Raw genomic sequence first — 22,372 nt, 5'->3', positions numbered from 1 at the left:
AAAACCACACAATCGGCAAGTGTATCGATCAATGTAGTATAATCCTAGGAAGTCCGGATATCGAACCAAGGGACTCTATGTATCACGTAAACTAGACTCTAATAGACACCGACAGACACGACTTAAAATGTTTAATTGTTTTGGGGGGGGGGGGGCGGTTACGGAAAATTCAAGGAAATCTATGTAAACTATAAACTAAGAGCTAGACTAAATACGAAAGAAAGCAAAGACGATTCTTATATGATAACGAGGACCACCTAGACTAGAATCCTAGATTGATTTTAAGAGATTACTGATTAAGTTAAATGCATAATTTATGGAATCGGGATCTTAAAGTAATAAACCTATTAAACACCAACTAAGCCCCTCAACCCTTCTCGAGGTGAAACTTATGGCGTTACCTAGGCCGTTAATCTTACCGGTTATTAGACGTCTTTCCAGTTGTCTAATTATTGTGTAAGTACCCTAATGTTGACCTACTCTTTTCCAATTATAGATCTAGGGTAGTTTGGATTATTAAACTTGACTTGATAGACTAATAAACCGACGGGGCAACTAAATTCACGACCTTTTCCAAGGACTGTCTAAAGCAATTCGTCGGGTAAGACCTATCAATAGCCCCTCACTTTCCAGGTATTAGGACTAGCAAAACACTAAAACCTAGCAAATTACTAACAATTACTTCTAGGGGTTATCGGCCGATTCTCCCTAAAGAGTTAAGATTTCTTACGTAATATAGACACTCACCAAAATCCTAAACCCTAGTATGACTCTATGTTGTGATAAAGACTGTCACTAAGAACCATACGAAGCAAATGACAGTAACAAACCAAGTTAAAGTACGCATATGCATCAAATCAATAAAACAAACTCGTTACTAAACACAATCAATCCATAACATTCATGCAAATAACGAAAACGGTAAAAACTCTATATCAATCCATTCATCAAGTCTAGGTGGCTTAAATGTTTAGCCAAGCATGTTCATAAACAAAAATAAATCAAAGAAGTTCAACAAAGAATTCATGATAACAATTTTTGTGAGAAAAATCAAAAAACAAAGAACGAGAAAACCCGTATAGTCTTCGATCCTTCGTCCCGAACTCGTACCACTAATTCGTAAGCTTCACAATCTCCGAAAACGCTCAAAACTTGCTCTCAAAATCGCCTATGATGATCTCCAATCGTAAATTAGGGTTTTAATGATGTTTCTTGGGATTATTTTTACCAAACCCTAACCCGTAACAAGAATTCGCCGTCAAACACCCCGTCGCATCGCGTGACAGGGATTACCCTTACTTGTGGCGTAACGCGAGCATAAGAAATTCCATAAATTGTTTCTTTAATCCTGGCGCTGCGCGACGGGACTCCTCTCTAGCCGTGGCGTGACGCCACTGCACAAAATGAACAAAATGTTGCGTGAATTTCCAGCTCTAACTCTTCAAAAACTTCAAAAATAATTCTAACTCTTTTAAGCTTGTTCCGGGACTTGGTGTTTCAGCATTATGGCTCGTTTTCACTCCATTTTCAGCAATATTCAATACCAAGACCTGGAAAACACGAATTTATCAATAGCATGCATATTCTAACTAAACGGGACTAAAAAGTATGGAAAATTATACAAACTATACATGAATAAAGGATGTATTTTGCAATACATCATTATTTAAGGTATATTAAGCTTATGTCACTGTTCTGGAGTGTTTATCCTGTTAAACTGATTTCGTTTACATAACAGTTTGCGTACAACTTTCTAGAAAGTGATTAAGAGCTCGAAATCGAACAAGAATTGATATGTGTAAATGTCACATGTATTTGTACAAATCCCGAGAATGAAACACAAGATTTCATTTGATTCGTATTTGTATGATGGTCGTAGAGGCACAAATGTCACACCGCACCCTCGCACACCAACTTAACCCTCGCCCTCCACTATAAATACCAACCTTGTGTCTCATTTCAACACCTTTGCTTCCCCAAACACTCTCAAGCGCTCTCAAGGTTCTGGATTGCAACCAAGAGCTTTTTCGTAAGCTTATCTCTTCTAATTTTCATCTCTAATTCACTTCTACTCCATCTTCTTCATCGAATCACACTCACACACACGCACACTATAACTTTTTCTCAAAAACCCTTGATTTGAGACCTCTCGAAGGTGGTTTCCACTCGCTTTGCTTAGGCAAACTGTTCTGGAGCATCATTCAATCGAGATTGGTTCAAGATCTAAAGGATTTTCACGTTTTCAGCTTATTTATGAAACTTCTCTTTGATTTCTACAAAACACTGGTAAAATTGGATTCAATCGGACTCTCGACTCATTCTATAGTCAAGAGCCGACTCGAAAACTGATTTCCACCAAAGAGATGGACCAATTAACGAGTCAAACATGAAATTTCATCAAGAACAACGTGTTTGTCAGAATGGGCAGAGCCCATCCGGACGAATGGACTAGATCTGGTATTTTTCCGTTGTTCAACACGTCGTCACACCGTCTCAATTAACCGTTGTTTGAAGAAAAGTTTTACAAAACTTCAACCACAGACCATCCGCCCGAATGGCCATCCATCCGGATGATCTGACCCTGATAATAATCGTTGTTTACTTTTTGTTGCCACGACTGTTAGAACATTCTTAATCAAATTTCGAAAATTTCAACAATTCACAAACAACCACAGACTAACCGACCGAATGACCATCCGACCGAATGGCCATTCGTCCGAATGGTCATCCTTCCGAATGGCCATCCACCCGAATGACCATCCGTCCGTATGGAACCCATCCGCCCGGATGGACTAGACCCATTCGTTCGGATAGTCTGTTGGACACTTAACTCGCTTTTTACCCCCACTCGACACTCCGATTCCGACCGTGTCCGTACTTGGAAGACTTATGCTACTATTCCCATACGCAGGCTGACCCGACGCTCCCTTCAATCCAACCAGATCGTGTTTACTGATAAGCACGCACTGTGAGTATACTTGACCACTTTTTACGCTTTAAAACACACTTTTGGGGTGTAACATACGTTCATATCTAAAACACACTTATCAAAACGCAATACACACTCTATACTACTATCACATGCGAATGACTGACGTACATATTTACACGTGATGCTTGATACATATGTGCTAGGACTCTTACTCGTTACGTTCCACCTTAGCTAATATGGTACTATAGTTCGACTGATACCCGACGGGGTCTAGTTAAGGATAACACGCCCTGTTGGCTCTCCTTTGCAGTCATCTCGGGACTTAGCTGGTAGTAATTGTCTTGTGAGTATATGTATTGTGTTGTATCATGTTTATGTATGAGGAAGTTAGCAACACTTTATCTACTTTACTATTATATCAAACCTGTATACTTACCAATACATTTTTGTATTGACATTATTTTAATGTATGTTGTAGGTTAATCGCAGGTTATCATGAAACAAGATTAGGAAGTCTAGAAACTCACTTAAAATCTAGGTTGTCGGATTTTTATTGTTTGGGAGGCATGAAATCTGTATGACTGTTTGTTGAGATATTGTTTATTAGTATGGGATAATGAACGCATTAAATATTGTCACTAAATAGTTGTTATGGATTCTCTTGAGCAATCTAATTCGCCTAGTGCCGCACCTCGTTGATTCCGCCATCGGTTGGGGTGTGACAATAAACTCGGTACTACCATCGTTGACACACATCCTAAAGGGGAACCAGATCAAGCTGACTACCATGTCAAACTCCATGGCTGCATATGTCTCTGGATTCTCTGCTGGTTTGTCTACTATAGCATGTATTATTTACATGTTTTCCATTATGTGTAAACAGAACTGATCAAATCAATTTGTTCATTTGACAACAGTTAATAGAAGAATTCTAACGTTGTTAAAATTTTGAATTCAAAGGGTTAGAAAGTAAGAATTTGGGTTTTTAGGGTGTTAAACCTTTTGATTTTGAACTCAAGTGGTTAAAACTACTAAAACATTGGGATTCCAAAAGTAATTTACTCTAATATATATTACCTAATTATTTTTATTAGAATTTTGCATATAATAAAAACTAGAGTAAACCTCAATTTTCATCCCTGTGGTTTGCTGATTTTAACACTCTCAGTCCAATAGTTTAAAAATTACATTTTCCATTAGTTTGTCGATTTTAACAGTTTCAGTCCACACCATTAATGGTGTGGACTGAAACTGTTAAAATCAGCAAACTCATTGATTGAAACTGTTAAAATCAACAAACTAATGGACGATAAATGCAATTTTTAAACTATTGGACTGAGAGTGTTAAAATCAACAAACCACAGGGAAGAAAAATTGAGGTTTACTCTAAAAACTATTATGCAAATGTTAATATATTAAATACAAATTATTAAATAATAGGCTTGATTAGACTTGTAAATCTAGTCAACCTCAGTATATTGAAGATTGGACTTGAGCTCAAGCTCATTTATTATAGAAGCTTCGGTTTAAACCCAGAATCAATCTTGGATTGACACGAGCTTTGCTCGACTTGTTTACATCTGTACGAAGACCTACGAAGAGAGTTGATTAGAAGATTTAACTAAAGAAGTCCAAACTTTCGTAAAAACTGAACAAATATAGTAACGAGTCGTAAAACTGAACAAATATAGTAAAATAAAAGACTAGTAAGCACACAAAGAAAATCTAACGGATCGAAAAGTTGTCCAAAGTGTACTAAATGACCTAGATGATTTTATAATTTTCTTTTTATAGTTTTGTAATCAGATCCAAGAAATGGACAAAAAGTTGATTGAATGAAACCACCCATTTTGACCCGCTACACATCCAATTTTTTAGAGTGTGCAGCAACTGGGTCAGACCGAATAACCCTTAAAACCAGGGGCGGACCTATAGTGTTACAAGGGGTAACTTTCATTGCCCTTTGACGCTCCGACGTTAGTGTAAATTTTGGAAAAATTTGACGTTTTTTCGATATCGTTACCCTTTTTTTACACGTTACCCCTATGCGCAGGGCCGTTCCTATGTTTTTGGAGACCCTAAACGAACTACAAAGTGGAGGTCCTTTTGAAAAATTATCTTTTTCAATTTATTTAGTAACCAAACTCTCCTTCTTCACTCGGGCTTGGGACCGACAATTACAAACTAAAAAGTTTATAATTGGTGAAGTTAAATATATATATATATTTTTGAAAGTTATATGTTTTCTATAGATATAGTATATGTTCAAATAAATTTTATCTTTATAGCTTTAATTGAGGCAAATTGTTTGATGAAATAATCTTAATCAAGTATAAAACAAATATAAAATCAGCAAATAAATCCTAATCACCTAAACAACAACTTGAAATAAGCAAACAATGAAACAAGTATAAGCCCTAAACAACAAATTCTTTTGTAACATTATTGGCCTATTATATAGAAAACATATTGAAAATTTGTGGCCCTTCAATATTGGTGGCCCTAGGCTTCGGCCTAGGGTCCTTAGCCTGTTGGGCCGGCTCTGCCTATGCGAATTTTCTAGATCCGCAATTACAATAAACCAAACCGAGACCTACCGGTTTGACACAGGAACCAAATTGGGACCGCTTTGATGGCTGGGATTAGGAACCGGTCTAATATCACTAGTATATTTCTGTTCGGGACCGGTTTGGGGTATTACCGGTTCGGTTTGCCAACGCCGATTCGCAAACTGGTTTTTTTGGACACATTTTAATTGCACCCTCTTTTTTACACACATTAGAGAGTTTAAAGAAGGCTGGCTGATAGATACCGGAAATCGAAAGTTCTAAAACTGATAGGATTGACAATTAAGTTGGCCCGATTCAAGAAGGACAATTCTCTGATTACAAAATAAATCCAGAATTCCAGATAAACAAATAACCAGAAAAGAATTAAAATGTAGGAAACTAATTATCTAAGCTACACTTTAGGTGGGAACAGTTGGAATGGTTGAACCTGTTCGCGCTTCCAAAGCATTCATTGAGTTCGTATCACTGGCACAGACTAGTATATAATTAACCCAACACAACAATGAATTCAGTCCTAGCCCAACATGCCCGGCCCAGCCGCCCAGGCGTCGAGACTGACCCCCGCTATATTATTGGTCCAGTCTTGGGGTTTGATTAAAACAGACATGGTTACAAGCACAATATAAACTTAGATCCTTAAATACAAACTTTTTTGGAGCTTGGATGCGTTAAAAAGGACTTTTAGCACTTTCAACCTCTGACCCGTTACACATTTTTGCATACCTATTTGAGCCATTTAATATATAAAACATAACCAAACTAGTTGACCCATTTAGTATAGTAAATAGCAGAAGTGCTTCTCTAATTTGCATTGGCCAAAAGCCCAAAAAAATGAAACCAAATTGTAGCCTTCCCTTAAACCCATAAAAATGTCAACAAAACATTAAAAAGTAGGGGAAAGTTTTTGTACAAATAATTTTAACATACTAAACATACAAATTGAAGGAAAACTCAAAAAGACAAGGTGACATTTTTATAATTATCAATAACTATCAAAGTTACTCTACAAATATACCTAACCCCCCTCCCCCCCCCCCCCACCCAAGCTAAAATGCTAAAAAAAACTAAACCCCCAAAAGTTACTAACAAGTTGACACGACAATACTCTACAAATTTACAACCAGAATACTAATGTATGTATAAAATTTCGAAACTTGATGCTCATTGTTATTCTGTATTTTACTTGCTGCCGCGAAGATTGCGTCGATGTCGATGAGTAAAGTGGAGGCTGCCGCTGCCTTGGAGGCAGAGAGGCGAGCAAAGGAGGCAGTGTATACAACGAAGCGAGCAAGGGAGGAAAAAGACAAAAAAGGTGGATGTTAACTGAAAAATCTGACCAGATTTTGATTTTGGATTAAAATGACAATAAAAATGAAACCACAGGGAGCCATATTCAAAAGGTTTAAGTTTTGAACTAAAGTGGCAAAAGTGACCAAACCTCAGGGACCATTTTGGCAGTTTACTCAAAAATATATGGTTAGGTTATGAATCAAAACAGATTTAAAAAGAACAAGTATAAAACTAAACGGGTTAAACAGATCAACCAGTGAACCCCCCCAGATCAAACCAAACACTACCCGTTTGGGTAAACTTATTTGTGATTCAACCTAAAACTGACCCTGACCCAAAACCCATTTAGACTAAACCCAATCCCAAATATTTCATGTTAGATACACGTAGTTTCAAAAAACTCACACCCTGAATACATACCAGCTTCAATGTCTTCTTACCTTCAATTCACAGGGTTACTAACATTATTCTCCACCACAACCTGAACCTTTTCCGGACCCTGTTCTTGACCACTTTCCCCAATCTTCACCAAATCATCCTTCTTTACAGACCCATTTTCAACAACTGAACCGATCCCCGAATCCTTACTATCAACATCCACCTCCATCACCTGCACCCCATGCCGCTACACAACATTTTCAGCCACAACCACCCCATTATCCTTCAACTCCACGGCATTCAACGCTTTCAAAACCTCATTCGAATCATCAACCTTGTTAACCACATTCCCCTCCACCACCACCGGCCCGACCGCAACACCATTATTAACATTACCTTTAGTATTGTTATTAACACTAACACTAACATTTATCTTCTCCCTCCCCATTAACGTCACAGCATGATCCAACGCCTCCCTAGCCCGCTTCTTCGTATGCGCCGCCTCCAAGGCAGCGGCAGCCTCCGCTTTACTCATTGACATCGACGCAATCTTCCCGGCAGCAAGCAACAGCCTGGCCGCATTACAATCAATCACCCTACTCCCATTTTTCACTCTACTAACATTCAAAAGAAGTAAATTTGGGTTTAAACAAGACGGGCAAGGACGAGAAGAAGCAATTGAGCCAGCAGGGGGAGAGGGAATGCAGTGAGGGTGAGAAGATGAGTAGCATTTGAAGCATACGACGGCGTCGTTGGGTGGAGAACCGTCGTAGACGCCGAGACAGGCAGGGCAGAAGCACTGGGGGTGGAGACGGAGGACGCAGGTGGTGCAGAGTCGCCGGAAGTTGCCGCGGAGACGGACGTTGTGGAGGAGTTTTGGTTCGTCGATGCCACACTGACCGCAGACGGTGGTGGGGTTTGGGTCTTGTTTCTTGATCAGATGGAGATTGTTAGATTGATCATGAACATGAACGTTTTTACACTGTGTTATAGAGATTCACTTAGGCTTAGGCTATGAGGTGTAGATGGAGCTCGGGCTTTATCAAGTCTATGTAGGATTCACGTCAGCTATGGAGCCCCTCTTTAATTTGGAGGGTGTGGATGGAGCCCCTATTAAACAAAATAAAAAAAGAAAACATTTGATTGGTCCAAATTGAAGGTTTAGGCGCTATAGAGTGTTACCATGATGGAGCCCCCACATGGAGGGTGTCACACCCCGACCACGTAGAACAACAACCGTGGCGGAAACGTCGGGGAGTGTTGCAACAGAATAATTGTTTCACAACTATGGATTCAAAAATAGTTTCGTTTTATTGATAATATTAAACATTACATTGTCTTAACACATAGAACAAACAAGTTTTATATCGTCTATCATAGTTATTATGTCACTAAGGCCTTGTCCAGATCCTATGTGACGCATGCATCATAGAAATCAATCAAGCATCGACACCTGAAACATATGTAAAAACTTAGTCAGCAAAGAAATGCTGGCGAGTACACAGGTTTTATAAGAGTATCGGAATCATGGCTCGTTTATATGTTGCGGTATTTTATTAGACTACAAGAATCAAAATACAAACCTTGTTTTGAAAAATGTATTGCAACATAGTTAACCAACTCAAATCAAGTTGATTATGATTTATAAAATCTCGTAGCCATGCTTCTTAACCCAAAAACATTTGTTTTAGAAAACCAACTTGTAAAACATCTTGTAAAAACTTGTTAAAAACTCGTCTAGTTTATACCTCTTAGTAAAACATCGTTGTATGATATCGTTTCAAAATCGTTTACCCAAGTGAACTAAATAACGCCACGATATGTAATATGATGAAAACACTTATATATAGGAAGTACCAGCGGCGTATCCACCATGCTTTCATCACATTACACCCGTCCCGTTATCTAAACACTAATCAAAAACCAATCGTTCACCCAAATTGTTTAAAATCGTTTGAAAATCGTTAACTCGTTTAGAATCGTTTAAATCATCCTCGTTTTAATTGTGAAAAACTATTTATGGTCGTCTCGCTAACAACATTCAAACCTTCGTGACTCGTCCATCGTTCAACTCGTTCTCGTATTAACAAACCACCAAAGGGTAAGTTAACAAATATCAGATTCAGTCGCTACCCACAACCCCCACACATAACCATGGGTGTAGTAAAGTAACGGGATTTGTCAGATCCTATGGTACCATAACCTAATACTGGTGGTTCGGCCAAAATTAATGAATGTCATTTGTTATGTAACTACAACCATCAAGTTTCGTTCACATTATTGAAATCGTTATTAGTTTAGTAAAAATCGTTTTAACCGTTTTCGAAATCATCGTTTAAACCTTGAAAACATTTCGTACACATGAATCACCCCAAAACATTAAAAAAACAGTAAAATAGGGGAACTATGTACTCACATGTAGTGCAAAGTATCCTCGATTAAATAGAATTTCAACAAACTCGAGCAAACCAGAGAAATCAAGTAGCTCCTAGTAATCGAACCACTAGTCAAACAATAGACGCCTAAATCGGGAGATCGGACAGAATGAGGTCTTGTAAACCAAATGAGTGTTGGAACTCATGTGATATGGTTTAACAAAGCCTATATCATAAATCTCAACCTAACCTAAGTGCTTTCGACCCATCGTGACCCATTAAGGTAGCTTACGCTACTTTAACGCGTCGTACACGCAAAAGCGCGTTCGAGACGTCTAACTAGTCCTATGACAAGTATTATATGCCCATACATGTTTAATTATGTTACATAATCAGTTACGTGTCAAAAGTTTATGTTACATATGCTTAATTACCAATTATGTATGAAAAGGATATTTTGGTAATTTACCAAGGGCACATAAACTACTTATCATGCGACTAATCAAACCTAAGTGACCATAAGGTATAACCCCGGAAGGTTATTCCCTACGCTACTATGGTCACTAGACGTGTTTGGTCGGATCCTAATGATCGACCAAACGGGTCGTGTTCGAAAGTCTAAGCGGGTGTTTAGTCCGCTTGACTTACGACTCTACATAAGCACTAAACTAACAAGTGACGAGCTAAACATGTCGAAACATGTTTAGTTAAGTTAGAAAACGGGTTTTGATATCAAAACAAACGGTTTTGACATCCTAAAGTAGTTTGGTTACAAAATACGTGAGAAAACGCATTTTGGCCGAAACTACGACTCGCCACTGAGCCTAGATAACGTGGTAATCAGTAGGTATAGTCACTAGGGACTATAACCATCGTGATTACGCTCACGTTATGAAGTTCAAACGAACTTCGCGTTGACCATAAACTGGTCAAAGCAGAAAGTCAAACACAGTTTGACTTTAACGCTAAAACGAAAGAAAAACGCGAAAGAATACTTACAGAAGGTCCCCGCAAGATTCGAACCCGATTCACTCTCAGGTAGGAAGCACAAACTTCCACTTAGAGAGTGTAGAATCAGATTCAAATGTGAGGGAAATGAGTGGAGGGTGGGGGGTATTTATAGGATTTGGTGAACCGTTAAGATCGTTCCTCGCAAAGCGTGATCAAATCTCAGCCGTACACCTTTAGCCCATTGATTTATAAAACCATGGGAGTCCCAAAACAGCCCATAGATTGTTCAAAAACCATTTGCAAGTGGTTTTGAAATGATTAACAGCTGTAAACAGTTGTTTGCAACAAAACTGCATATCTGGGGAGGCCATGCGACCCGCATCAGGATACACACAAACTCAGGCGGGCCGCCTGGGCTTGTCTGATCAGCACAAACTTTCAGAAATGACAGTTTTAGCCCCTGCATGCTTTTAAGTCCATTTTCGACACGTTTAAGCCCCGTTAACCCCATTTCAAGGCTCCAAAATGAAGTTAAAGTATATGGAACTCAAAACATGCTCAAAAATATCTCGGATGTCGGTTCGTTTGGTCGTACGGTTGCGTTATTCACTTAATTACGACGGAAGTCGTAACGAACTCAAAAACGATCCAAATTAAGCGACGAATGGAATTTTATCATGCCAAACACTAAAATAAAATATTTTAATGCTTACATAAATTTTTGGATGTCCGGATATATTCAGAATAAGATGTGCGCGAAAATGCAAACTTGTGCACTTTTTGACGCTTTTAGTCCCTATTGATCAATAAAGTTTATTTTAGCATACCGAACCCCTCAAAGCCTATTTCTAAGCTATGTAAAGGTTACTTAGGGTATGTTTAACTTATGATCAAGTTCCGGAGTGTTCGTTACTATACGAATTGGTATAGTTTTGCAATTTGACATAAATAGTCCCTGCGATCGAACAAACTTGATTTCAACACACCAAACCATCCAAAACTTATTTATAAGTTATGTGGAGGTTATTTAAGGTATGTTAAGCCTATTTCACTATTCCGGAGTGTTTATTGCATTAAACTGGTTATATTTACGCATTCGTGCGCATATAACCTTCCATAAAGTGATTTAGAGCTTGAAATCGGAATCGAATCGAATTGCAAAATCACCAAACACAAATACTCACATAATAACACAAAAACACATATAATAACACCAAAGCACATTGTTTTATTAATAATCAACATTGTTTTACATCGCACCACGACTACAGAACACAGTTGTCACAGAGGGTGTGGTGATGGATGGTGACGTGGCGGGGATGGAGCCCCATGGAGCCCCCACACCTCATAGCCTTAGGCCATCCATAGTCATAAAGCCCCTTTGTGGGCGTTATACGACATGTGTCATGCCACGTCACACAGGGGCTTTATAGGGCGTTATGTCACTAAAGCCCGTAGTCATAAAACCCCTACCTCATCATTACTCAATTAATTAATTTTCAATTTTTTTAATTAATTTCTGACTTTTTAAATTAAAATTAAATAAAAAATTTCCAGATTTTTAATGTTAAAAATAAGAGAAAAACAAGTTTAAAACCAATTTTAAATATTTGAGAAAATACAGGGACCAAATGTGTAAAACTTTAAAACTAAAATAGGTGCCTCCTTCTTCTTCTCTGTCTTCTTCTCCGGCCGACTTTCCGGCTGAAATTCCGGCTTCTTCTCCGATTTGCAGGACCAATACTCCTTCCTCTCTGATTTGCAGGGACCAAACATGTATTAACCAAAAACTTTAAACAATCAAAACATCGCTATAATCCTCGCGCCCCACCTCAATTTGGCATTCATACAGCCCTTCGTGGCGGTGTTCCGAGGCGTTTTCCGGCACTATGGGGGGGCATAGCGCCCCACTACGTTTGATCTTAGAGAAGAGAAAAGAATTGGAAGGAGAGAAGAGGGTAATGGTGTTTTCGAGATTTTTATGGGAAGAGAAGAGAAGAGAAGAGATAGGAGAGGTCTTTTTAGTGTTTAGTTGTTTCCTCCTAAATCGGGAAGATTGTGACAGAAAAGAATAACGAAAACCACGTTCTTATTTAGAGTTTCAGTTTTATCCTTGTTAAAAAAATGACGGGTATATCTCCCACATCCGCCATATTTTCAATCCACATTCCATCATCTCTCCCATAACCACATATCTTTAGTTATCATCATGATCTTTCCCGTATCTTCAGATTCAACTTGATAAGGGCTGTTGTTTATCTTCGTTGCTGCAACATACTCTCCATTAGTGATCAGCAATCCATCTTTGAGGTAACACACCTACATCCAATTTATCGCATATAGGTGTTTTAACTGTGTTTCCTGGATGAATTTTGTGAGGATATAGCTTCTTATAAGATGATTTTTTTAGGTGTGCTTATTGTTTATGATGATTTTCTTTTACTAGATCATGTGAATTTTAACAACAAAACCCATATGTTTACCTCTCAAACTATTCACAACAAACGAAGAGCACCTACACCAATTATCATATCATCAATTAAAAAAATATGAAAACTGAAGAATTGAAGAAAGAATACGAAGAGGGGGTGAGGATCAAATAGAAAGTTTATTTTGGCTAGGAAGGATAAGAAGCAATAGGATTAGAGGACATGTGACAAAATTTAAAATAAGAGGAAAGGTATTTTAGTCAATCTTATCCTTTCTTCTTCCTTCTTCTCCCCAGTAACTTCAAAACCCACCATCTTCAACCATTTCTTCACTTTCTATCTCAACAATCACTACATTATAGTGCGATATTCGTCACAGATCAATGATTCAAACACCCAATCAATGTGTTCTTCAGCTTTTTTTTGAAGAAAACCCAGTTTAATTTCATACAAAATCTCGTTTTTTTCCGGTGATTTTGAAGATAATCACTCGATCCGTTCGATTCGATTGCTGATAAGTATTTCAATCATTCAAATTTCGTCAATCGTTGAAGAAATCGGCTTCGATCCATGTAAGAAATTCTTTAATTTTATTTTTACGATATGGGTTTTTGATTTCGTCATTACGTTTTATGATCTTGGCGGGGGTCCGGGGGCAGCGCCCCTGGTAGCAGGGTCCAAAGTGGCAGCCCCTGGCGGGGTCCAAGGGGAAGAGCCCCTGGCTGGGGTTGAGCTGGAAAACTGCATTCGTAGACAGCCTTTTGATCTCCTACTTCCAGGTTCAGACAATTCATAGACAAAACTATTGTCTTGGTTCAACGCGTTTTAGAGAGAGAACACTTTCTTTGGTGTTTTTAGGCCATTGCGTTTTAGAACTAAGACATTTTATGTGTTTTCTGGCCATTGCGTTTTAGAAAAACACATTTTTGAAGTGTTTTTAGTCATTGCGTTTTAGGTAGAACACATTTTTAGGTATTTTCAGTCCATTGCGTTTTAGAGAGAATGCTTTCTTTTGTTTTTTTAGGCCATTGCGTTTTTGAAAGGAGAGATTTTTAAGTGTTTTCTGGCCATTGCGTTTTATAAATAAGACATTTCTTTGTGTTTTTTTGCATTGCATTTTAGGTAAAACACATTTTTATGTGTTTTCAGTTAATTGCGTTTTAGAAAACAAACATTTTAAGTGTTTTCTGGCCATTGCGTTTTAGAAATAAGACATCTGTTTGTGTTTTTGGTGCATTGCGTTTTAGGTAAAACACATTTTTATGTGTTTTCAGTCCATTGCGTTTTAGAAAGTACACTTTCTTTTGTGTTTTTAGGCTATTGCGTTTTAGAAATAAGACATTTCTTTGTGTTTTCTGGCCATTGGGTTTTACAAATAAGACATTTCTTTATGTTTTTGGTGCATTGCGTTTTACAAAAATGTCATTTTTAGGTTTTGTTTTTCATTGCGTTTTACACAACTGGGTTTTTTTATTGCGTTTTACGCAACCGGGTTTTAGAAATTTTTTTCGAAAATATAGCAATAGTATACTCGTTTTAAAGATAAAAAACGCTCGTTTTTTGGTGCAGTTTTTATAAAAAAATAATGTCGTATGAAAGAGTTATTAACGTTTAAAAAATGGGGGGGGGGGGAGAATTGGAGGAGAGAGAAACTATTATCTTGGACCCTAAACAAACTCACGCGCCTCTTTTCTTCCCTTCAATTTCCCCCATTTAATCTTAGCCTTTGATTAACTAAATGGATGGTCCATATTACTTCCTAGCCTTCTTAGCTAAATAAACTTCCTATTATATCCTAACCCTATGAAGAGGGTCCCCCTTATCTAAAATTGTGATTAAATTAATGTGTTTTGTTTGGGTTTTGGCTTCTTGAATTGTTTAAGTTTGATTAAATTAGATTGCTTTGATTGTTTATGGCCAAAACTTTTGAATCATAGGCATGAATTTGCCCTTTGAGAACTGTATGTATGTATGAATGAGGCCTGACCCTGCATTTAGACCGTGGGGTATGGTGGGGCTTGGGTTGGGCTTGGGTTGAGGCATGAGTTGACACGTGGCTTGGGGGGGGGGGCAGACATTGGCTGACCCACATTCAACACGGTATGGTGGGGCGGGGGTTTGGGGCATGGGTTTGGTGGGCTTCGCTGGGCTGACCCGCTGGGCTATTTGAATATTTTTTAAAACAACAAATTTAATTTTTTTTTAATATTTTTAAGTAAAGAAAATTACATAAAAAAATTCCTAACGTTTATATATTTTTTTTATCTCTTCTCTCATCTCCAAGACTAGTTGCAACTCGTCACCCTCTAGGTGATCAATCGGCTGAGATAGAAATTTTAAATCATCCCGTCTTTGTTTCAGGGCATCTCTAGCTTCTTTGCTCTTTCGTTGTTCGGCCCTTTGTTGTTGGAAGACCTTGAATGTATCTAACTTGCATGCAATGTCATCCAACTGATCGTTGTATATTCCCCTATGCGAGACCGAACTCCCAGCTGAAGGCGATGCCGTACCAGATCTTGATTTTTGAGCACGCCTTTTTGCGGCATCTCTTCCATATTCAGGCCGGTTTGGGCTTGGCGAATCATCCAAAAGGTCCTCAAACTCTTGATCTCGTGCATCAGATTGGGCTTGGGACGAGGCCCTTGACCTTTTGGAAGACGTGTTACTTTCGCTACCACTGGGGATATTCGCCCACTTTGGATGGAACTTACAAATCTCCCAACAATTGTTTTGAATGCAAGCAATGCATTTGTCACAATGTCGGCTTCAGTTTCACCACTTTTTGGGTTTTGCTTTGCTTTATTTAAAAAACCACTATATTTTGTAAGTTGGGTGCTTATCTCGCTCCACTTCGAGGATAAGCTATCGTTTTCACGATAAGCCTCCCTTACCAATTCTTCATGGAATACTCTACTAACCGCTTCCCACAAATGGGTTCGATGTTGAGAATTTCCTATTTTAATAAAAACAAAATTTAATATATTACAAAGTTATATAAAAAATAACCATTAATAAAAGCAAAGTTTAAGAATACCTAAACTTGGATGTTGAGATTGTTGACACCAAGCACTCGCCAATGCAAGTTCTTCAGCAACGACCCATTTTTGTTGTTTTCGTTTGACGGTTTCAAGTGCTTTTCCACCTCGGATTTTTTCTTATGACCTCTCTTTTTGATGGGTTTCGATGCGGAAGGAGCATCGTTGGGTGGTTGAGTTTCGGGGACGGTTTCGGTTTGTGAAAGGTCGATGGAGGTTGGTGAAAGGTTGATGGGCGTTTGTGTAAATGGGGTAGGTATCGAATCCTCGGTGTGTGGGAAGTTAGTATACAAACGATTCCCAATATACGATGCATAACTCGCTTCAACGGGCACAGAAGAGTGTATGAAAAATGGACGAGGCATCGGACGATTGGGTTTTGGGCTAGGATTATTTTCTTGGAATGGATACGGGTTGTTAGGGTCATAAGCACGGTTATGAGGATACATTTTTTCGTTTTGTAGAAGGAGAATTGAAGATGATTATAGAAGATGTGGTTGAATGTGGTAAAAAATGGAAGAAAAATGTGAGTTTTATAGTGAAAAAATAACTTTTTCTAACATAGCCGTTGGCCAATGGCTAGCCCAACGGCTAGTTTGGTTTGTCCATTGAGAGCCCGCCATGTCAGCTTGTCAAGACCGCCCCACGCCCGGCTTGAAACCCAAGCCCCAAGGGCCACGCCCTAACCCAAGCCCACCCGGGGTGGTGGCTTGGGCGTTTTCCCCCAACCCACGCCCCAACCCAAGCCCCATACCCCATAGTCTTAGTTCAGTTTCGTTTTCGTTTGTATGTAAAATTTGAGATAATTAATTGAAGAACTGCTCGTTATAAATCTATATCTCTAATAAACCAAACCATTGGGGGACACATGTCACCCTATGGTTGATGCCAAATAAGCTGACACCTAAGCAGACATGTGGCATAGCTCTTTGGCCAGGATTGAGAAGCTTCTCTAATACGCTTCTTCATTACCCCCTTCAAATCATTACACAAAAAAATCCTAATCGCCGATTCCGCTCCGGATGTTTTCATTCAATCCTGTTCGACAACATTAAATCGATCTTCAAGACGCAATAATCTTCCATTGACGGTAATGTTTGATTTCCTTCATCATCTGATTGATGGATTATGTTTGAATCGTTTGTTGTACTTTGATTTCTTATGTATTGACTGTTATATGTGATGATGTATGAAGTCATTTTATATGATTTGAACATCGATTAGGTTATTCCTTTTTTCTTAGGGTTTTAAAAGCCGATATCATGTTGTTTGTTTATATGAGTTTGATTTTCACCTTCGGATGAAATCAGTGAATGTCGGCTGTTAGTCATCAATCTTAATCGAGGATTTAATGTTGCTTTGTTTTAGACTATGTTTGTTAGGGTTTTTGATAGACGATTTGATGATCCTTGAGCTTATGTTTGTGTTTTTAGGGTTTTGATATACCATTAGTTGATGTAGGGACAAAAAAACTGCCCTTGAAACAACACACAAGGCAATGTACAGAATAGAAGGTCAGATGGAGGAAGTTTAGGACCAGAAGAACGTTTGCAGAAAAGGCGACATCAACTTCTCGATCGGAGATGGTAATTATTAATTTTTTTGGATTTGAAATTGTCTTTCAAATTAACTAGATCTATTCCTTTTTTATGATTGAGTTTGACGATGCATAAATTTGTTTACAAAAGCATCATACACGTGTGACCGACAAACTTCTTGACTTTTTGGTTTTAGTGGCTTCCATTTTTACCCTAATGCATCTTTTTTGCTGTTTGTGCTATGTTCTTTGAGTGAATAAGATTAAATCCCGATAATAACATATCTGAGCCTCTTATCTGTGAGCTCATTACTCGATTTATTTATTTTAATTTTGGCTGATGAATCAGCTGTGGGTTTTCTTGTAGGAATGAGGCTCCAGCAAGAGAATATGAGCCCATGATTCCATCGTGTAATATGTATGATTAAACAACTCTCTCCTTTTATGGGAATGGACATGATGATTATGATGATGCTGTTGTTCCTTTGAATAGGCTGTGACCATTTGAATATATACCATTCAATGGTTCTTATGATGAACTCATGATACAAATACTTCTTATTATAATTAAGGCACTAGATATGCACATCATGATTTGGTAGTTTCTACTATGGTCTTTTTTTTGGAGCAGAAATTCGATGCAGTAGTAGCTGGTGATGTAGCCATCAGGTCAAGCCGGCTGGACTATCTGGATTTCACTCAACCGTACAACGAGTCAGGTTTGGAGATGGTTGTACCTATTAAATCCAAATTATCAAACCAGCCATGGTTGTTCATGAAGCCTTTTACTGCTACAGTTACTCATTACTTATGATTATACTCATTTACAGGTGACAAGTTACATAGCAATTTTTCAAGAATGGTGGTGGTTGTGTGGCTCTTTGTGGCACTAATCATCACACAGAGCTACACGGCTAGCTTCACGAGCATGCTCACGGCTCAAAGGTTGGAACCCACATAACCAGCATTGAGGTGCTTAGGAACACGAATGCGACAGTAGGGTACTGATGAGTTTTTATAAAAGCAAGTATTTTTTTTAACAATGCTCGAACGCGTGGTTTAAATAGGTCAGTTCTAAGCTGGTACATTTTTATTAGTGGTCACTAACACTTTTGATTTATTCCATCATTTTTGTGTCTGTGTGCCGCATAACTCTAAAGTTTTTATTACATAGGTTGAACAGGTAAGCTTTATAGAATAGGTCGATCGATTCGCTTTATTAAATGGATCAAGTGGGCCAGTTTTATTAAACGGGTTGAACGATCAGTTATTCTTAAACGTCGAATGAGTCAGTTCTATTAAACGGGTCAAAAGGGAAAGTTTTCCTACACGGGCCAACTGGATCAGTTTCAATAACCTGAGATTTTTTTTTTCTGATAGGTAAAATATGTAAAAAAAATAGATAATATATTGCTTAAAAAAATGGGTGGAATGATTTTTCGGCTTTAAAAATGGGTCGAATTCTTTTTCGCTTAATAAGAAACGGGTCGAATGCGTTATCGCTAAAAAAGAAGCGGGTCGAATGCTTTATCGCTCAAAAAGAAGCGGGTCGAAATATATCATAAATATGTTATTTATATAAACTATTATTATTAATTTTAATTTTTAAAGAAACGACGTCATTCTTTGTTTTAGCTCGAAAGGGCGTGGAACTCGCTAAATTGGAATTAAAAACTAAGCCTCATTACCTCACCTCGGTTCTTCGTGGCATAACATCTGCTGACCAGTCAAAGATAGGCTTTAAGGTGTCGTACCTAATCTTTTAAGCGGTTTTCCAATTCTTTTACAATGTATCAGCTAAAAATAGAAGGTGTCGCTATTTTAATTTTGTGGGATTCATAATATATCAGCTAAAAACAAGGGATTGGATTATGCATATATAAAAATGAATCTGGATGTGAGAAAGGATTTCCAAAGACCACCTTTAGCGCCCCAAGTTCATCCACAACACACAGTCGTAGAAATTGAATCTACAACTTAATCCATTTCTATTAGATTATTATTGGTACTCTAACGCATTCTTATTAGGTGGAAGAAGTCAAGAAACCTCTTAAACAAAAATTTACTAGATCACAAAGTCGTGCCATCAGACCAAACCAATCACACCACCAGGGCTACTATTTCACGTCTGTCTATACACTGTGGGATTTTACTCCTTTTTTTAGCAGAAACTGATAAACTTAACGATATCTATGGAAAATGTGTGCAGGTCAGCAAGATCATTGGCTGCAAGTTCAACCTCGCCTAATAGAGCTTGTCCGTGGAAAGCAAGAAGTGGTCCAGCCTCGGCTATGGCTGTTGATAGTGATGATTCTTCAGAAGATGAGTCATCTGCTCAGATACCAAAGACTGTTTCCCAGACTAAGCCCATACCACGCTCCGTACGCGTTAAAAATGTTTGATTGTTGAAATATTACGTTTCTTGTAACAACTGTGACATATATGTTGTTTGTGTTAGGTTGGTTATGGAGCATTTTTGGCTACTTCACTATATATGCCTTCACACGCCAAGGGTTTAGTGCGAGTTTACGCTTACAGGAACCTTCTACAAGTATGATAAACTGATTATTTATAATTTACCTCAGTGGTACAGAAAATGTTTAAGATGTTGTATTTGATTTCAAGGCTGAAGAAATTAGTGTTTAGCAGGATAATGGTGGAAGTTATAATCCTAACTTTTCACATATACATCATCATCTAATTTCTTCACCTAAACTCTTTTCTAAAGAACATTCCATAATAGCAAAGTGGATATGGTTAAATAAACTATGGTTAAGACTATGTGTAACCAATTCTAGGTAATGTATTGATCACAATTCACAATACCAGATTCCCACCATAATACCTTAATGGTTGGAACATAAAAACATAATCATGATACACATTTACCTTAAATAATATGTGTAACCAATTCTAGGTAATGTTGGTTATTTCCGGGATTTAATAATTTTCTGTTTGTTTCTTTCAATGTATTCGTTTATACAGAATATTACATTTCAAAGTAAATAATATGGTTTTGGATGAAGCTGTGCATCACGCGGGCATTAACCTAGTTTTAGTTATAATGTTCGGCTATTTTGACAAAAAAAAAATGAGATGATGTATGTATCTGGTAAGTTCTCTTTCAGTTTCGTTTGAATATTACTCTTTTACTGATTGAGGTTATAGTTATCTAATCTGATCACCATTACTGTCATGTTATCTAATTAGTTTCGACAAAAAATGAGATCGTGTAGTTGTATTTGATTAGTTCTCTTTCAGTTTTGTATAGCAATTCTCTTGTTAATGATTGAAGTTATCTGATCTGATCATCTTTATTGTCACGTTATCTAGTTAGTTATTAGTCAAGTGTTACATGTTTTGACTTTAAGTTGAGTTAAATCTGACCTAATAGGCTAATAGATTTTTAGGTCGTATTTTGTTTACCAGAGTACCACAAAATTGAATTCTCCTCAACCCAAGTTTCTAGTTTACTCTTATTTTATTTACTAACTCTAATAGACACAAGCATCAATTAAAAACATGTGAGTGCATCCTACAATAATTTCGTAGAACAAGAATGTAAAGTTTTAACTAACAGTTTTCTAATCAAATAACAAGGATACTAGGAAATGGAGAACGGAGGAGATGGAGATATGGAACCCAGTCCGAAGATACTCCCAAGCACCAACTATGATATATCTCCATTGGATTTAGCTCCAAAAAACCTTGCCTCATATTGTTTGGTTTGAATAGCTCGACTTGGTTTGTGCGTTTGGCTCGTTCCTTGTCTCCGCTTAGATTAATTTTGTTTTAATGTATTTTGATATTTTGAATTTGATATACTATACTATTATGTGTTTAAAAAAATTCTTAAAAAATTTAAATAACCACAACCTATAATGCTTATGCTACAATAATTAATTATTAGCTTAATAACAGAGCAAAGTTGTCTTTTCATCTATAATATTTAGGGATATTGGCCTATAATAATACCTACTAGACGTCATTGGCTATTGGCAGTCCCACCTTTTTTATTCCCCATGATAGTCCCATCTTTCAACTATTTTTCCTCCACCGGTCATCAGTTAAAAAAACTTAACAGAGTTAAGTTTTTTTTTTCCGAATTACAAAATGACGTTTTAGAGCTATTGATCAGAACGAGAATACGAGTCGAATGATGTAAAGCTTACCTTGAAATTGTGCTCCAAACGACGCAAACGGTCCTTCAATTCAGGTGTTTAAACTTCCAATTAACAAAAATCAAGTCGTTTGGAGCACCGTTTTGAGGTAAGTTTTACATCAATAAACTCGTATCCTCTTCCAATTAACAAAAATCAAGTCGTTTGGAGCACAATTTTTTTAGAATGAGGAAACGAGTTTATTGAAACAAAGGACATACATCAGGGGTACTATAGAGAGCCATGATTTTTTTTTAACCTTAATAAACTCCTGGGTGGAGAAAACAAGGAGGCCAGTTCGGTGGAAGATCATCTGGAAGAGGGAGAAGTTCAAGGGGATGGTAATAATGGAGGGGAGTGGAGCTTCGATCTTAACAATGGAGCCGATTCGTGTAGGTAGAACAGGAGAGACAGTCAGTGACGCCGATCGGGTTCCAGACTCTTTTAATTCTCCCGAGCATCACGAAGTGGAGGCGACTATCAACATTGGGCAAATTGTTGGAGCTCAACTAAGAGAACACAGTGATTTTATGAAGGATACCATTAGAAGAGAAGGCAACAATGGGGGGTAAAAGATGAATTGTCTCTCTTTAAATATCAAGGGGTTTAAAGATGGGGATAAGGCTTTATGGGTTAAGGAACTTAGGATTAAGAACGATATTAGTGTGATTGCGCTACAAGAGTCAAAGCAAGAAACGGTTAATGAGACGTTTCT

General features: G+C 37.8%; 1 protein-coding gene across 17 annotated transcripts; it reads left to right on the top strand.

Annotated features, from left to right (window-relative positions):
* Positions 1 to 16,899: 16,899 nt before the first annotated feature.
* LOC110930616 (glutamate receptor 1.3) lies at positions 16,900 to 21,354 on the top strand. 17 transcript variants are annotated; one of them, XR_004889116.1, is made up of 8 exons: positions 16,900 to 17,050; positions 17,422 to 17,546; positions 17,865 to 17,915; positions 18,129 to 18,216; positions 18,328 to 18,564; positions 19,526 to 19,623; positions 19,707 to 19,878; positions 19,956 to 20,259. XR_004889116.1 is itself a non-coding variant. In XM_022173960.2 (8 exons), exons 3-7 carry the CDS (start codon positions 18,108 to 18,110, stop codon positions 20,014 to 20,016), a joined length of 555 nt encoding a protein of 184 aa, XP_022029652.1. In that variant the 5' UTR covers positions 16,900 to 17,050; positions 17,422 to 17,546; positions 17,865 to 18,107; the 3' UTR covers positions 20,017 to 20,048; positions 20,147 to 20,259. The 17 variants fall into 17 exon arrangements, 8 of the variants coding, with proteins under 8 accessions (XP_022029652.1, XP_022029653.1, XP_022029651.1 ...); XR_004889121.1 differs by having other exon boundaries at positions 18,129 to 18,227; XM_022173960.2 differs by having other exon boundaries at positions 17,865 to 18,216; positions 18,328 to 18,442; positions 19,956 to 20,048; positions 20,147 to 20,259.
* Positions 21,355 to 22,372: the final 1,018 nt, after the last annotated feature.

The sequence above is a fragment of the Helianthus annuus genome, chromosome 3, assembly GCF_002127325.2.
Source record: "Helianthus annuus cultivar XRQ/B chromosome 3, HanXRQr2.0-SUNRISE, whole genome shotgun sequence".
NCBI lineage: Eukaryota > Viridiplantae > Streptophyta > Magnoliopsida > Asterales > Asteraceae > Helianthus > Helianthus annuus.
The sequence above is the reverse complement of the archived record's forward strand: the minus strand, read 5'-3'. Positions and strand labels throughout refer to the sequence as shown.

Bases quoted from the DNA above. Each gene is read 5' to 3' on its own strand.
- LOC110930616 (XM_022173957.2), top strand. From the start codon at position 18,108: ATGGTCTTTTTTTTGGAGCAGAAATTCGATGCAGTAGTAGCTGGTGAT. The intron at 19,879-19,955 runs GTACGCGTTAAA...TGTTTGTGTTAG, and splicing joins CTAAGCCCATACCACGCTCC to GTTGGTTATGGAGCATTTTT. The intron at 20,049-20,143 runs GTATGATAAACT...ATTAGTGTTTAG, and splicing joins CTTACAGGAACCTTCTACAA to CAGGATAATGGTGGAAGTTA.